Consider the following 17,341-nt stretch of genomic DNA (forward strand, 5'->3'; position numbering starts at 1 on the left):
TATTACTGCTGCATTGACAATTGACCCCGCGATATTATTTACTCATGTCTGCCTTTGATGCTGAAGTTTAGACTCCTGAAAACGTCGAAAATCGGTGAAGCAGATATTTAGGGTTCGGATTTCTAGTAATCTATTATTTTAGTTTTTTATATATATATATATTTATATATATAATGTCGCACATGGCTTATAACTATAATATAACTGTTCGATTATTTATTGACATTGTGAAAGACCACAGAAAAATGTTATACTATGTATATGGTATACCAGCCAGTAAGTTATCTCTGCGTCGTCTATTTACAGCGCTTAAATATATTAAAAAAGTATGCTACAGGATTTGCTCATGTTTGCCTCTGGAGGGATGTTTACATTTCTTACAAAAACGAAGAAAATCGATGAGGCATCCAGGTCCCTGATATGCCAAAAGCATATGAATATATTTTTAAAGCTCAAAATTAGCGAACATAAAGTCTGCCATATATTTTACGGAAGTAATTACGAAACGAATGGACGCAACTAGAAATCTGAACAAATGAGTTAATAGAGCATATGTTTTTTTACATTTTCAAAACTACGTCTCGCGATAATGCTCTGAATGTCTGCCTCATGAGAGACGGGCGTAGCATGAAATAATTTAGTATCTTTTTATTGTTACAAATATGAAGCGCTGTAACTCAAAAACGATGTAGAACTTTAAAACAGGATTAAATCATGTTTATCTGTATCATAATGATCGCCAGCTACATATCGGTTTAAGACAACTTAGTAGGTTTTGATTAAGAATAGCATAAGTTGTTTATTATAATAACGTAAATTACACATAATTATGTGTTTGTTTTATTATGCCAGCATTATCTGAATACACTAGTATTAGTATCACTTGCAGTTAGCATCATATTTAGGTAGGTACTTGTGACTTATGTCAATATGCGTGGAACTCTATCAAGGCATTGCAATGAAAATAAATTTATATGTTATTACAGTTGCCGTTCTGTTTAACCTTAATTATTCCGATCAACTACTCATGTATGTAGGTTATATATATCATAAGTACGTAGCACTATTGAAGTAATGCGTAATTTATATAGGTAGGTCTCATTTTTAGCATGTATTAATACTTAATATAATGTTTATGAGAAAAAGTGCAAACAAACGACGCAAAAACAAAAATCTACAGGTTCAGACATCTGTTAGACTGATTTAATTCTATAAATTACGGCAAGACTGGGTATGTATTAGTGATCCGAGTTTTGTTATTATTAAAATTTAAACTCGTCACCATTCGTTTAGAGTCGGCGCTGTGTGTTTTTATCTTCTAATATATTCTTAGAAATTTCCTTTTTTATGTTATTAGTTGTATCTTCACAGACACGGACGTTAGTGCCATTTTTCAAGTGTGTTTGTGTTTTTTCGTTTCGATAGTTGCGAATTCAAATCTAAATCTTATCGCGCTTATCCTTTGTCGCGAAATAATAAGTTCCTTCTACATATCCTCCCATACAAAGTATTTATACAACATTTTAAGCTATACTTTATGTCCGTACCATAATATAAATCGGGGCGTACACACTACGCAGGCAGCCGGAGAGTGCTAAGAAATAAGCCCACGCTTTTATACAGGTGTTGCATTCTTTCAAACGTAGGTATTAGATTTTATATACTTACTTTATTACTTAGGTATTATTTTTTATTTAAAAATAATTTTGTGCTTTAGTCAACTCGAAGGAATCGAATTCCAATTATCTTGTGAATTTAACAATTAATTTGTGACTTTTAACAATTAAATAGCTGTATCACATAAAATCCGACTACTTTTAAATATAATTACAAAGTAACTCTGTCTGCTTGTCTTTTCAGGTATCTCAACACGTGTCACTAAACAAATAATTAAACCACTGATTGTAATGAACTTTGGCATAGACGAAGCCTAGGTCTTGGATCCTTACCTAGGTATGTGTTTTAGTTAAAGGCTTATCTTTATTAAAACTATTTTATTTTTAGTGAAACTAAACTATTATATCAATACATACCTACATACAATAATATAACATATTATATACATAGAATTATGTGTAAATATTTTATTTTAATAATAACTGGATATTTTTAAATGAAATGCTGCCCAAAAAATATATTTTTTAATTCTAAAAACTTGGATATTTATTAATTCACCATTTAATCGCTTAACCTTATATTATATGTATAAAATCTAGAAAATATAGATAAACATAAAATATTATTAAGTAATAACTCTAATAATATTGAAATGTGCGATATATTATAATATTTTGTTATCCAATAGAACAATATGAATTATGAAATGAATAAAGATTAAAAAAATGCATGTTATTATAACTCCATTCATTCCACGTTATCTTATCCTGCCCTGCGTCCTTGACATATGCCCGTGTAGTCACGTTACATTATTTACCGCAAGGCTACCCTAATAAAGCTTAGATGTTATTTTCACTAACATAATATATTGTATTACTTTTCCGTAACCGTAACCCGTAATCCGTGAATGTCCCACTGCTGGGCTAAAGGCCTCCTCTCCTCTTTTTGAGGAGGTTTGGAGCTTATTCCACCATGCTGCTCCAATGCGGGTTGGTGGAATTCACATGTGGCAGAATTTCAGTGAAATTAGACACATGCAGGTTTCCTCACGATGTTTTCCTTCACCGTAAAGCACGAGATGAATTATAATCACAAATTAAGCACATGAAAATTCAGTGGTGCTTGCCCGGGTTTGAACCCACGATCATCGGTTAAGATTCACGCGTTCTTACCACAGGGCCATCTCGGCTTTCGAATTGTATTACTTTTACTTTTATATAATTAAAAAAATAGTTTATTTTAAAATAACTTCTAAAAAAAATCATTAGTCTCACATAGTAGCTTATACTAACATAGTTTTTTTAATGTGGTTTTTATGTTTTCACGAGAGCCGCCTAAATATATTCCGCTATAGAAGTAGGTACTGTTATAGTTTTGTATCATTCATTATGTTTCTAAATATATAAAAGATATATTATAATTGGTATTTGGCTAAAGGAGCCGAGCTGAGAGATGGTACAGTGGTTAGAACGCGTTAAACTTAACTAATAATCGCGCGATTGCGATTTCTATGCGTTTAAATTGTAATATAGTAATTGTATCTTGAAGAAACATACCTAATATTACCCATATTACCTAAACACACATTTACCCCACAAAATAATTTAAAACGCAGGTGTTGAATTATATTGAATTAACTTTATTTAAAAAATACTGACGCTCACGTTTAAGCACTTCGAACCAAGTGCGCCTTTTATCAATTTATATTTATTTTTAATTTGTACATACATTAATGTATTTTTTTTAAATGTAAGTAATATTTATTTAATTGTGTAACAGTTTTTTATATATTCTATTAATTCAACTGTAATATTTAACTACCTCGTGAGGTAAGTAGTTACCTTTTTTATGAACATCCCAAACCCGGATTTAAATCCGAGTCGGGCCTATAAATTCAAGAGGTCAAGATATTCTTAGTACTAACTTGACGTTGACAAGTCGGTTTCTCGAGAGTACGTGAACGGAAACCAGTGTTTCTACGTAAACTTGTGCAAATATAATATTTCCTGTGCAGTTAGCCTTTGAGACCGGCGTGCCTGATATTGTTCAGGAGGACATTATTACTGTAATATATAATTAGACATTAGATACACTTTATACAATATTTAATGTAATAATTGCATGATTTTATTCGGTTTGACGTCATAATATATTTAAAAGTGCCAGTAACGCTTGCTTCATAATTATAATTGCAAAGTCAGTTTAACTATGTAGGCATAAAGATAAGACTGGAACAACAATAGAACCGTTGTTTGAGAGGTATAGTTACTTTAATGATCTATAATACATAACTAATTAATTATGTAGAAAATATAATTTAAATAATAGAGTAACTAAAAAATAAATCAACTTAATCCGTGTATTATTTAACTATTGTAGCACTTTAATATAACATACTTTTTAAATATAAATTTGATGCTGACTTGTTAACCAAAAATTTTAAATTAAAACTATTCCTATTATTTCCTTTTCAATTTAAATGCCCACAACTAACTAACTAACGACACTAGTTAGCAGAACAGATTGATAACTTTTCTATAATTAATATATTGACTTTACTCTCAAAATGAGACCCACTCCCCTCTTTTAAATTTGGAAACAAATAATAGTAGAGGATATACTGAACATATCACACATCGTATTTCTAAATTTTTCAATGATGTCTCATCATTGTTGTTTTTTTTTTAAATTATAGAAAAGTTATCAATCTGTTCTGCTTACTAGTGTCGTTAGTTAGGTGGCTTTAATAGGCCATCGATTTTCAATGTCAATTGTAAAACATGATTTTCAAATCAACATTGCTTTATCGACATAAACATACACCGCTTGACCTACAAGCATAACAGCTCAATTTTCTCCATTACTGCAGTTTTATTCCGTTGTTTGTTGAATGATTACTACTAAATGAATGACTGTCATGTGGTTAAAATGTGGTATGGATGTATATTTATATAGTGTTACGAGTTCTGTCCATCCCCTTGAACTTTTGGACCTTATTTTGTATCATGGTCAAGGTCGTAACTATCGATACCAATTCAAACACACACTTTTGGATAATCTAAATCTTAGATAAACACTTAATACATAAAATATTAAAAAAATAAGTTATTATTTTATAGGTTCAGTTATATGCCTCTTTAGTTCAGCTCATAATTATAATATCAACTATATAAAATTTTTATGGAATTAAATAGTATTTAGTAGCCAAAGTACATTATTAAATATTTAGTTTTTGTTGATTTTTGTTTGAGATATAGACCTACATTTTATTTAATATAATTCAATTAATGCAAAATTATTGGGTTCTATATTTCGATACGTTGCGGTGACAACCTAACCTAAAAATGACAATTTACGCGCTTTTACGAGCTACGAGCGTTATTACTATTTTGATTGATTTTGAACGACCAACCTGTATTTGTGCCCCAAAAAAAAAAGACAGATAACCTCGTTATAATATATTAAAAAAATTAATATATACTATAATAATACAAAATCGATTAACTACAATAATACAAGTTGGTTTGCAATGGCTGTCAACCCATAAACCCAAAACTACTAAGTCTAGAAGCTGTGGAACATAGATTTATTTTTTAAACGTAAGCAAAGATTTTTGAAAATTTGTAAGCGGGAGAAATTGGAAATACATTTTACAGGGTAGCTGCATATTATTATTTTAAAACATTGTCTTGTGTAATAGAGCGTCTGCAGTTTCAATTGTCGGGATTAAATTGAACGTACGCGACTTATTGCTAGTAATTGATCAGCGTTGTCATACGCATCACTCATTCCACGCAGCTGTGAAGAACATCACAGTTAGTAGATCATTTATAAAAGATTTATTATTGAAATAAAAAAATCGGTGGTGTGTTGATAATAAAGAATTATATAAATATATATTCATTGAGAGCTCAAATGTATTTACGAATATAGCATTTCAGTGTGATTCCTCTAGTTCAAACATTGCTTATATATTACTATAAAATCACTATTTTACATAGAACTGTATTAATTTTATATAATTATGTTTGCGATTCTATCATACAAATATTATAAAGATGTAAGTTTTGGTTGTTTGTTTTTCCGACAACCGGTTTTTACTAGGCTGATTGACATGGTGCTATCACGTTATGATAGTCAACAATGTAGCATATAATAAATATGTTGTATATATTGTATGTTATAGCTTTCAAAGTAGACAGAATGAAATGTCGGCCCGCGCACTTTCAAGCTTAGTCTGCCAAAACTATAATAGACTCAGAAAGCTTTGTTTATAAGATTTATAGATCTCAAAAAAGTCAACATGATTTTTCATTATCATCCTATTTATCTGAGTTTCACAAGCATTTCTTATATATATTATTATATCTATTAAAACAAACACCATACAATAATCCCCACAGTGTTTACAAATATAATTATTCTTATTTTAACTAATATTTATTCCTACTCTTGGGAACTCGGTGATCTAATTTGTAGTTATCGTCGTAATCACAGCGACATATAAAACGTTAGTAGAAAACTCTGTAAATTTACGCAATTTAATAAATATATCTACTGAAACTTGCACCTTAGGCTAGCCTTAGTAACGCGTTGCTTAACGATTTCGTAGATATTTTCCGAGTACATTTTCTGTGCTTCCTATAATTGGCCGCTTTACGTCAAACACCGTTCATCCAAACGCGAAACAAAGATCGGAGATATAATGTCAAAGTACGTTAATTGTTTCACATAATAAAACGTTATTTATCTATTGAATAAATAATATTATAACATGATTTTATCGTTTTTAGTATAAGTAATATTTAAAGCCAATTAAAAATCAATTTTTCGCTCGAAAAGTTTTACGACACCGGAAATTATCACAAAAGTGCATATTCCGATCAGACAAAATCTTTGTCATTATATAAATTTACCTTGTGAAAAACACTTGTAAAACTCTATTTATATACAATTTTGATTTGATTTGAATTGTTTTTTGTAACGATGCATAATAATTCCAAAAGTTAGATTTTTGTATAAATTACTTTCTTCCTAACGTCATTTTTAGTTGTCGGATGAGTGTGCATTGCTCAACGTAACGCCAAATAAAAATGGCCGCTTTAGTCTGAAATTTGCCGCGTTTCTGCACCATTAAAACGATCGTATTTTACGCTAGTCATAGTTCGCCCATCATTTGACGTCACCGCTATTCTAGAAAACCAAAGATGAAGTACTTATCGACCCGTCCCCGTAAATTGTGGTTTTCTTTTTTTTAAATATCAGCCTAGCAATCGTGCTTGTAGGTTGGCGGATGGGCTAATGGGCCGCCTGGGCTTGATGGTAAGTGGTTACGTGGTTACCAACGCCCAATACACATTGGCGCTGAGTGAAAATTTACTATTTCATACAACTATGCCAATGCGCCACCAACCTTTGAAGCCAAGTTATTATATCCTTTATATTTTTAAGTACGCCGGCTCACTTGCTATTCAAACTGAAAAATAATAATACATGCAATACAACAATACAATCATCATCGTCATCATTTTGTCAGCCGAAAGACGTCCACTGCTGGACATATGCCTCCCCCAAAGATTTTAAGGTTGGCCGGTTTTGCGCTGCCCGCATCCAACGGCTTCCCGTGACTCTTTTTATTTGCCGTGTGGTGACGGCGACGAATATCACCACCCCATTTCATCCCGTGCGGGGCGTTGAAGTCGACCCGAGGGAAAATACATCAGAGAACGGGCAGCAGCGTCTCTGTGAGTACTATGATCAACTTACTACGATCGCCAACCCGTCTGCCAAGCCTGGCGATTATGGCATATCCCCCAATGATTAGTACAACCAAACCTCGACCCCTAGTCCCCAGCAGCAATACGATAAGTATTGGTATTTGGCGGTATAATACATGTATATTTTTTAACTCATTGATTCATATCAATAAGTATAATTGCTTATGTTTACGTCGATGTAGATACCAAAAGTGTATTATGTAAGATATGTAATAAGCACGTAAATAAATATATTACAATAACAAGAAACAGTGAAATTACGTGATGATGATCAATCACATAGTTGTGTAATAAAGTTAATTAATTCATTAAATAAACAAATTTTATTGCATATAACAAATAAGACTATAAACTTTAATGTTTTAAACGAGGCTTTTTACTTTGTATACCAGTAAAGCCTTGCGCGACGTCATCGTACGTCTGAAAAAATTACACTTAGTGGTTTAGAAACTATTTAGTAAAAATGCCGTGCCGTATCTCTATCACTACATCTGTGGTTTCTATATAGCGGTTTTAGTTTTTTGTTTTTTTAAAGACTACTATCAAGGTCCGTTTTAAGGAATTACGAATATTTCTATTTACCTCTCCAATTAAGCGTACAGGTTGTGTTAGGACGACAATAGCCCCAGGGGTCAGAACGAACCTGCGACTTTTATAACGCTGAGCGGCCTGTGCGCTATTGACGTTTGTGTTATTATGACATTTAAATTTGATATATTATAAATAGACGCAAAAGTATTAGTAAAACCTAAAACTACATATATGTACCTAATACTCTTAAAGGTTAGTCATAACATGAGTAATCGAATCTAGCACACACTATTGTGAAACAATTCCGGATTTTGTGTATTTTTAGTCATATTGATTTGTTGAATTGGAAGTTTAAAATGAATATTTTCATATAATTAGATACTTAATACTATAGATTCTAAAATAACTTTGAGTAATGTATAAATGTTAAAGACATTTTAAGGCGTATAACAAAACCCATTACACCATTTTTATTTATTTCAAATTTTCAAAACAAACTAGCCCCAGAATTCTCTTTAGTTCACAAATTAAATTTCATAAGAAAAAAATGTAAAGTTTTCTATGTGATACGAGCGAACATTTTTATAACATCAAGTTATATTCATGCCATAGTTAATCAGCCGATAAACAATGGAGAAAAGTTTACTGACCTGTTTTGCCTTCGCCTATTAATATGTAGGTATTAATTTAGTAATCAAAGGATTTAAGGAACTTAAAATTGTACAAGCTACAGGTATCGTTCGAAATTCTCGGATCAAAATGGACCAGTTAATGCTTTTGATCATTTAACTATGAACGTTTATAACGCAACGGAATGTTCTCGATGAAATTACAATATAACTGAAATTAGAAGATGGAAAACTAATTGCAATTGTTATTTCATTAGTGAAATATTTATAATATCACGGTTTTTACAATAACAATACAAATCCTACTCTTAATCTTACATACCTACATAATATTGACTCTGAAAATGTTATTGTTGCTCAATATTATAATAATAGTTTATATATAATATCTTCGTATATATGTTTTAGTGATAACCTATATATAAGTAAATAACCTACGAATAAAGATAATATATTTGTTATAAGAAAGTAAAGTAACAGCTTGTAAATGTCCCACTGCTGGCCTGAGCTCGCCAGTGAGGTTAACTCCAATGCGGGTTTTATTCAACAGTGCAGTTTCCTTACGATGTTTTCCTTTACCATGAATTTGTGGAGCTTGCCCAGGTTTAAATGCACGATTATTATAAAAATTAATCAGTTAGTATGCAGTTGTTCTAATCTAAAGTTGTATGTGTGGTATCATTAAACTGTAAATAGGTGCGACTTATCTAAAAAATAGAGATAAGTTGTCGCAAACTTTGACAGGCTGTGTAAGTGGTTACGATTTAGTAAGCCATGTCAGCGCCCTTAATATTACACTATTTCTCTATTTGATAACAACAACATTAACATTTCTTTGCCTTTATATTATACACCTTACCTTTAATTTATGTAGATAACCACCATTCATTGAGCTACTTGTTATGCTTATTTTTCTTGTTTATTAAAATATTTCAGCTAAGGTTTTTAAATTCAGTATTAACAATAATTAATAGGCAACGGTTAAGCAATTAAATTTATAACGGAGTTAACCACAACAGATGTTTAACTGCCTCGTTCTATTTGCAGACTTATGTCTGCAATTTATGAGGTTCAAACATTAGGGTCGAGCCAAATAAAAAGTTTACTGGAGTTGTCCATCAAAAAATTCTCAGTACCATTCGAGTTTGTATATTTATATTGCTAACAACTCCGTGCCTCGCGAAAAGTATGTTCAAAGATTAGGTCCTGACGTTCTCTCCGGTCGCGTCGGATTGACGTCCGATCGGATTATTAGAGTAAATCTTGTGTTTGCGGGATGTTCTCAATAATTGTTTAACTAATTGTTTAATATATCCGGTTGTTGGCTAGAGCGGAAAAATGCCGCCGCAACGCGGAATAGGGTAATGTACTCGACATTGTATACACCTACCACCAGTGCTAGGGCTTTGTGCAAGACCGCCTGGGAAGGGAACACCCATTTATCACATCTCCATCGCCAAACCGCAATACTTAACGTTGTTGGTTGAGTGAGCCTGTATAACTCAAAGTACAAGGGATATGACATCCTAGTTCACAGGGTTTGTTGCATGTTGACGATGTAGAGGGTAGTTAATTATTCTTATGTCAGTGCCATTGTATGGGTGGCGGTGACCACTTAACATCTGGCCGACCATTATCCACCCTGCTTACATTTTTTGGATAAAAAAGAAATGAATTTTATAATAATATAAAGTTAAAAATATATTTCGAAATCTAATTCAAGCAAAAACAATTATCTTATCGTGTTTTGGTTTGTTTATCTTTGTTTAAGGTTAAAATCTTTTCAGATAAGTTAGATTTTCTACGATATATAACAAATAACATTTTTCTCTAATAATAATCGATTTAATTAGTTATTTTTTATGCGTTAACATTAAGTAAATAATAATAATTTAAAGAATAACAAATTAAAAAAAGTAAAAATTACGAATACTTTTAAGAATAACATTATCTCCAGAAAAATACTTGGAATCAAAAAACACTATGTAATGTATTTTAAGCACACTTAAAGCTATTAACCACGTAAATGAAAAACCTTTTCTTTGTTAAAGTAATATTTACCTGCATACATAAATATGAGGTCCTGTTTTAAAAGGTCATATATTCATGATATTCTCAGCATTTCTAATAATACATTTGCTATAAATAAATAAAATCACAAATTCAGTTATATTGATTGCTTCGAGATAATGACCTAGATTTTTTTATGGGTACGGTATTGTTAGATTAAAGAAAAAGGAGACCAAGGCTACAGAGACAAAGGGTCAGTTGCGTAAATATCAATTTGGTTAAAGCATCTCGTTTCCCAAATGTTTGATGAAAGTTCATCGCTTTGTTTTTAAATAAAATTAAACCAAGTCTGATATGAGTGTAAAGTTACAAATGACACAACGACATATAAAAACAGCCATCATGGGGGCAACCAGCAATACAACAGCTATTTACAATTTTGCAAAAGTTTTAAAGAAGAGATAGAAAGAAACATATTGTAGTTTAAAGTCTATACCTCGTTGGTTTTATGCGGTTCTCCGCCCCAAATATCTCTCCAATGAATAAGGTGATGAAGATGGTTCTTATAATTGTGATGGCGAGAGTCGCGTTTCTTGCGAAAATCGGTGGGGGACGGTGGTGCAGTAAGTGATTGCCTTCGTACACTGCCCATTGCTACGACGACCGGAGGCTGAGAATTCAGAAGCCTTTCAGTCTCTGGCTCATCAGACGAAATACTATCTGTGAGCAAACGAGCCGACCTCGAAGCGCCTCGGCTCAAGCTATATTGAGAGTCTTCCTTCTTCATTTTGTTACGCGGCACTAAGAAAACAAGCACTAATTAAGTAACAACAATCGCGGATCGGAGTACAACGTTATGAAGGCGTCGCAAACGTTGATAACATTCCGCGAAGTTTTGATAAGAGCGGGCTGTATGAGTGGGATGGCAGGCGTGTGGCGCGGGCGACGCCAACCTCAGACTGCGGCGCGGTGCGGCGCTGCCCAACGCACGTGGGTGCCGAAGTTCCAACGTCAAAACAACGCACTTTCGTATGCCACGAGTGTCAACTGCATGTTGCGAATATTCGAGTCAGATTTAATTTGGTGTTTGATATGATTTATTTCTTGATGACTAAACTTTATTTATAGATATTTCTTTTTTATTATTTTATATAAATTTCACTTTAATAGTTAAAATAAATATCTACTTTTTTATAATATTTTAATCTTTATAACGAAACAATTTTTAATTTGAACTCAAATTTTAATATATTGTTGTTGGAAAATTACAGCATTTCAATAACACAAAGAAACAATTGATAATTATGCACATATGAAATGTGTAAAATTGACATGGAATTTTATCAATAAATACCTAAAAGCCATTATATGAAAACATTACCGATGCTATGTGCCATTGATATATTATTAATATATATTTCGTTAGATAGCTTAAAGCATAATCTAAGTGAGATTACCTTCTCTCTTACTATTACTCTCTGATTTCCATATGTACAAACAATGTGTAAAAGAAACTATTTGCTATCAACTATCAAAGCAACTAAGGAATTATCATGATGAATTGATCCATTGGATTTTTTATGTGGTTTCCTATTAAATATTAATGAGCATAGAGCAACAGTGGCAATCATTTTTTGTATAAATTACAAACACAATTTTTTTGACTCAGATTAAAAATTACTGTTAGGGAGATAATGACTGGTAGAATAGATATGCTTAAAAGAATTCCAAATACATTTTATAAAATTAAATAATATGGCATGAAAAATTAATGTACATAAATAACCCTTAAAAGATGAGGTAAACCTATTAATATTGAGACTGTAGTTTACCTTAATGTGGTTTTAAATTTTTCTAATTTACTGTGATCCATGGACAGAAGAAACCTATTACAAAATAATATATTCATTAATTAAACAATGGAATTTCTTACAGATTCCATATTTAATTTAAGAAAAACTAAAACAATATGATATTCGTGGTTTCATACTATGAATGTATTAATAATTTCTATTTCTAATTATTATCAATAAAATTTTCACTTACTTGAATTACAGTCTCCTTTTAAAGAACAATGAGTATAAGAGCTTCTGCGACTTACATATCTCAAAATCACTACACTAACTAATTCTTTATTATATTTAGATTTTAAACCATTTTTTACTGTTTCGAGATCATCAATATCTATACATTAAAATTAAATAGGCATTAGGCAAACAGAAGACAAACAGTAAAATCTCAAACGTCAAATCAATTGAATTCGACATTGGCATTTGGCAATTATCAGCAGAAAAAAATTCAATAGATAGGTACACCTAATTGAAAATAAGCCAAAGTTCAATCAGTCGGAAGTTAGAACTAAAATCAAACAAAATTAACACGTAAAATCTATTGAAAGTTTTTGAAATTTATGTTAAATATTTTATATCTTTAGTACTTACAAAAAGTTACATCAAGTTAATTGTAGTTGAAATTATAAACAATCAATAAATCTAGTAAAACCAAAATTATGGATTCTATATTTATTTTCCTTTTATGAAGGCGCTAAAAAGAACATAATACAAAATCTAATTTTATTTAATTTTCATATAATAAACGGTATAATATAGTTTGAAAAACACGGATTGTAGTGAATACATAAAAATAATGTAAAATTAGTTTTATTTTTAATAAAATCGACTCATATGTGACAGTTATTATGTGACTTTTTAGAAGACGAAGATGTCAGATCATCCCCATAGTCTATACATGAGATCTTAAAATGTGATGTCAACAGTACCTACCACATGTGTTTTTCAAAAAACAATTTTGGTTATGATATACAAAATAATATAGATATATACGTATCGGACGCTTAAATAAAAATGTCTCTACCACAAAAGAAATACTACAGGCAACGGGCTCATTCCAATCCTATCGCTGATCATTGTTTTGAGTAGTGAGTAATTAAGATATATTTAAAGTTAAAGAGTTATTTAATGTAGCTGCTTATAGTATATAGATATTGCATAGGTAATCTCGGTAATATAAAGACTTCTTTAACTCAAAATGTGTGAGTTTTTATGTAAAATCAAATTAGATTTGACATTCTTCTTTTTTTTCATAAGTTAAATAAAAAACAATGTTATCAAGAAGTCTACTGTAAAATTATAATAAGAAAACAAAGTAGCAAACTATCAATGTTTCATTGGTATAGTTCTTTAAAGAAAACCTCCAGATCTCTTTGTCCATCACACTACTGTCCTAATAGTCATTTTTACTCAAGACACAAGACGCTCTCAATGTTTATTTTCACCTGAGCATGAGGTGATTTAAAAGTATTTGAATACTCAGGTATCATTCATATTCTCTAACCACAGGGCTATCTCGGCTATTTTATTAGACAATTTTTTATTTAATTATTGTAAATAGAAATGTGCTTTCTAAACTTACCTTTTTCTTATAGCCCTTCCCATCCAGATGATTACGATTGGTCAGAACTATATCCAGTTTTAAAGAGGGACATTGCTAAGGAGAAACAAGTTGAGTTTTTAGATGTTGGATGTGGATATGGTGGACTTTTAGGTAAATATTTATTTAGATATTTTATAAATAATCTCCCTAGTTTTAGAAACTACAGCTTTATAATATATGTAATACTATTAAAAAAAATTATAGCTTATAAAGCAGTACCTGTTTTTTTATAAATAAAGAGTGTTAAATATATAAACATTATTTTTTACTTTCCAGTGACTCTTTCACCAATGTTTCCGGAAAATCTAATGTTAGGTTTAGAAATACGTGTTAAAGTATCAGATTATGTGAATGACAAGATACAAGCATTACGAATTCAATGTGAAGATAAATATCAAAACATTGCAGTGCTAAGAACAAATGCTATGAAATATTTACCAAATTTTTTCCATAAGGGACAGGTAATTTGATATTAAAATGCATCTTAAATTAGATTAATAAATCGACATCAAAATTGACTAAATAAATGAATTGTTCCAGCTTAAAAAAATGTTCTTTTTGTATCCAGATCCGCATTTTAAAAAAGCTAAGCACAAATGGAGAATTATAAATAAATGGTTACTCTCTGAGTATGCTTATGTGCTGGCTGAGCAGGTAAGTTTATTTAGATAAAATAGATGATATATTGTTTCCTTAAAATATATAGCCTATATATTTTTTTCTAGGGTATTGTTTATACAATAACAGATGTTAAAGATTTACATGAATGGATGGTTACACATTTTGAAGAACATCCATTGTTTGAAAGGATTTCTGATGAAGAATTAGTAAGTTTGCTGATATTGTAATTTATTATTTGTTACTTTACAGGTTGTATATATACTTTGTAGTAATATGGCTTTTTTATTTTAGAAAAATGATAAAATCATTGATAAGCTCTATGAAAGCACGGAAGAAGGACAGAAGGTTTCAAGAAATAATGGAGATAAATTTCTAGCTGTCTTTAAAAGAATCCCTGATAATGTATTGGTAAAAAAATAAATTATTTATCACACCTACATTTTTTCCCTCAAAAACACCTTAAGTTTAAGCAATTATAATGTATTTTATATTTATTGAATACTACTGTCCACCTCTATTACTATCATAGGCATAGCATAGCATAGGTCTACACTAATGTCATTATATTATCCTTATTTAACAATAAAAATAGTTATTCTGAATTTCAATAAATTAGGAAGATAAGCTTATCTTTTTTATGATCTCAAAAAATTATATTTAAAATATAAAAAATACTGGCGATTTTTTTTACGATATCTGAAAAAATGAATTTTTTACAATATTTTAAAGTTACGAGTTCTTAAATTCTTTTAAGTCTCGTGACGTCACATCGCCTAACAATTTTGCCTGTATTTTCGCGTTGTTCTTGATTTTATTTATATTTCGGTTAGTATAAAAAATCTTTCATATATTCATTATACAGTACCATAGCATACTAATTCAACAAATAGAACAGGAAAAATACTTTTTCCATATATGTATTATCAACAAAAAAGTAGATATTTTCATGATGAGCATTTTAATATAAGTATCTTAGTAGTAAAATTTGTCGTATTTATAAGTTTTTAGTTTGAGGATCAAACATATAATTTTTAGGTATTTGTTTAATATAAACATAATTCAGAATGTTCGTAATACGGCTTTGATACGTTGAATACCGATAGTGTTGTCATAAGAGTTTGTATCGATGAAAAATGCATTTCAACGTTAATCTTAAGTTTATTATTAATCTTGAGGATAAATTGTGAACAACACCGTATCGCCAATGGTATATGTTGAAAAAATCCTTAATGACAGTGACCCATTGAAATTGATTTTTACCATATTATATTTCTTTAAAAGTCAAATATGTAGTATAATATAGTACGTATGATACAAATGTAATTAAATAATTCTTTACTCAAATAGGCTTATAAGGGCACTTTTGAATCACCATATTACAGTATTGAATTAAATGTAAAGCTACCACCGGTGATCTTGTTTACTTGACCGATGGGCTGAAGCAGTTATGTTTAAGAGGCCACCACTTGGACTCAACTACAACAAATTAGCAGTTAGTCTTGACATAGAAAAAGCCTTTGATTGGGCTTCCTAGGAAATAATACAACTGGATCAGAAATTTTTCCAGATTGGACCATCAAGGTCATTGTCGACGGAGCATGATCTTACTTAAAATTCGTCAATTCTGGTATTCCACAAGGCTTTGTGTTATCACATACTCTGCTTCTTCTGCATATTAATGACATGCGCAAATTAGCAATATTCAATGTTGGCAAACGACAGCACTGTAGACGCTTTATACACCGGCCGCGCTAATATTTCTCGGGAACTCGTCAATGAGTATAAACTTGTGTTTGAAATCAAAAGTGCTTATTAACCAAAATCTGAGATTGGGGCCAACCAAATTTGTTACACTCAACCCCAATACGATACAAGTTTGAGCTATGACTTTTAAAATGTCACCTTTTGTCATATACCCTCATTTTGAGAATACCACCTCGCTGCCAAATCCAGTATCGGGACGTTTGGTTCCGCGGTCGATTGGAAGATGAAGCCAAATTAGCCTCTAGAAGTTCTGTTTGCTCAACAAGTTAAGACAGTACTTCACGTCAGCTCCTCGCCTAAAAATGTACAAGGCGAAAATTCAGCCCCACATGGAGTACTGCTCTTATCTCTGGGCGAGAGAGATGGCACTTTGCATCTTCTATGGCATCTTTTATGCGCTGAGGAAGTTTTTAGATTAACCCCAGGCGCTGAATTTCACCACCGGACATCGCGTCTAAATTCCAGCCATACCATCTCGATGTCTGGAAATCCACTACTACAACGCTATTTTTAAAGCATTTCCTGCCTCGCACAGCCACTCTGCGGAACCATATTTCCCGACGACTTTTTCAAACCGTTATGACATAGAAACTTGCAAGAAAAGAGCTTACTCATTCCTTAAAGGCTGGCAACGCACCTGCAAGTACTTTGGTATTGCAGGTGCCCTTGGATAGTGGTAATCACTTTCCATCAGGTGAGCTTCCTGCTTGTTTGCTCCCCCTTTTACATAAAAAAGGTTTCTCCCAGTAACAGTTTATTTCATTACAAGTAGGCTCCTCACATCGCTATGTGACCAATGCCATAGTATGTTTTAATCCTTCACATTCGAGATTGTTAATTTTATTTGTTCTTTCATCACAAGCAAATTTACGGTAATATGCCGTGGCTCTGTATCGTAACTATCGCGCCTCGAATTGTATATGTAAAATAAAAATTAAG

General features: G+C 31.4%; 2 protein-coding genes across 6 annotated transcripts in view; one reads left to right on the plus strand and one right to left on the minus strand.

Annotated features, from left to right (window-relative positions):
• The window catches only part of LOC126770279 (kinase D-interacting substrate of 220 kDa), a 50,089-nt gene extending 37,314 nt beyond the window's left edge, over positions 1-12,775 (minus strand). Inside the window, exons 1-2 of one of the 5 annotated variants that reach the window (XM_050489581.1) lie at positions 12,611-12,775; positions 12,397-12,450 (exon numbers count right to left, since the gene is read on the minus strand). In XM_050489581.1, coding sequence (XP_050345538.1) covers positions 12,397-12,437 — 41 coding nt within the window. In that variant the 5' untranslated portion in view covers positions 12,438-12,450; positions 12,611-12,775. Of the gene's footprint in view, positions 1-11,060; positions 11,534-12,396; positions 12,451-12,610 lie in introns of those variants that run through there. The other 4 variants (XM_050489588.1, XM_050489587.1, XM_050489583.1 and 1 more) reach the window with 4 other exon arrangements.
• Positions 12,776-13,268: 493 nt separating this feature from the next.
• Positions 13,269-15,072, plus strand: LOC126770317 (tRNA (guanine-N(7)-)-methyltransferase). The gene is made up of 6 exons (XM_050489683.1): positions 13,269-13,502; positions 14,010-14,128; positions 14,294-14,478; positions 14,558-14,671; positions 14,743-14,844; positions 14,930-15,072. The coding sequence occupies exons 1-6, from the start codon at positions 13,429-13,431 to the stop codon at positions 15,056-15,058; spliced, it is 723 nt and encodes a 240-aa protein (XP_050345640.1). The 5' UTR covers positions 13,269-13,428; the 3' UTR covers positions 15,059-15,072.
• The last annotated feature ends 2,269 nt before the right edge of the window (positions 15,073-17,341 follow it).

Source organism: Nymphalis io, chromosome 8 (assembly GCF_905147045.1).
Source record: "Nymphalis io chromosome 8, ilAglIoxx1.1, whole genome shotgun sequence".
In the NCBI taxonomy this organism is placed as follows: domain Eukaryota; kingdom Metazoa; phylum Arthropoda; class Insecta; order Lepidoptera; family Nymphalidae; genus Nymphalis; species Nymphalis io.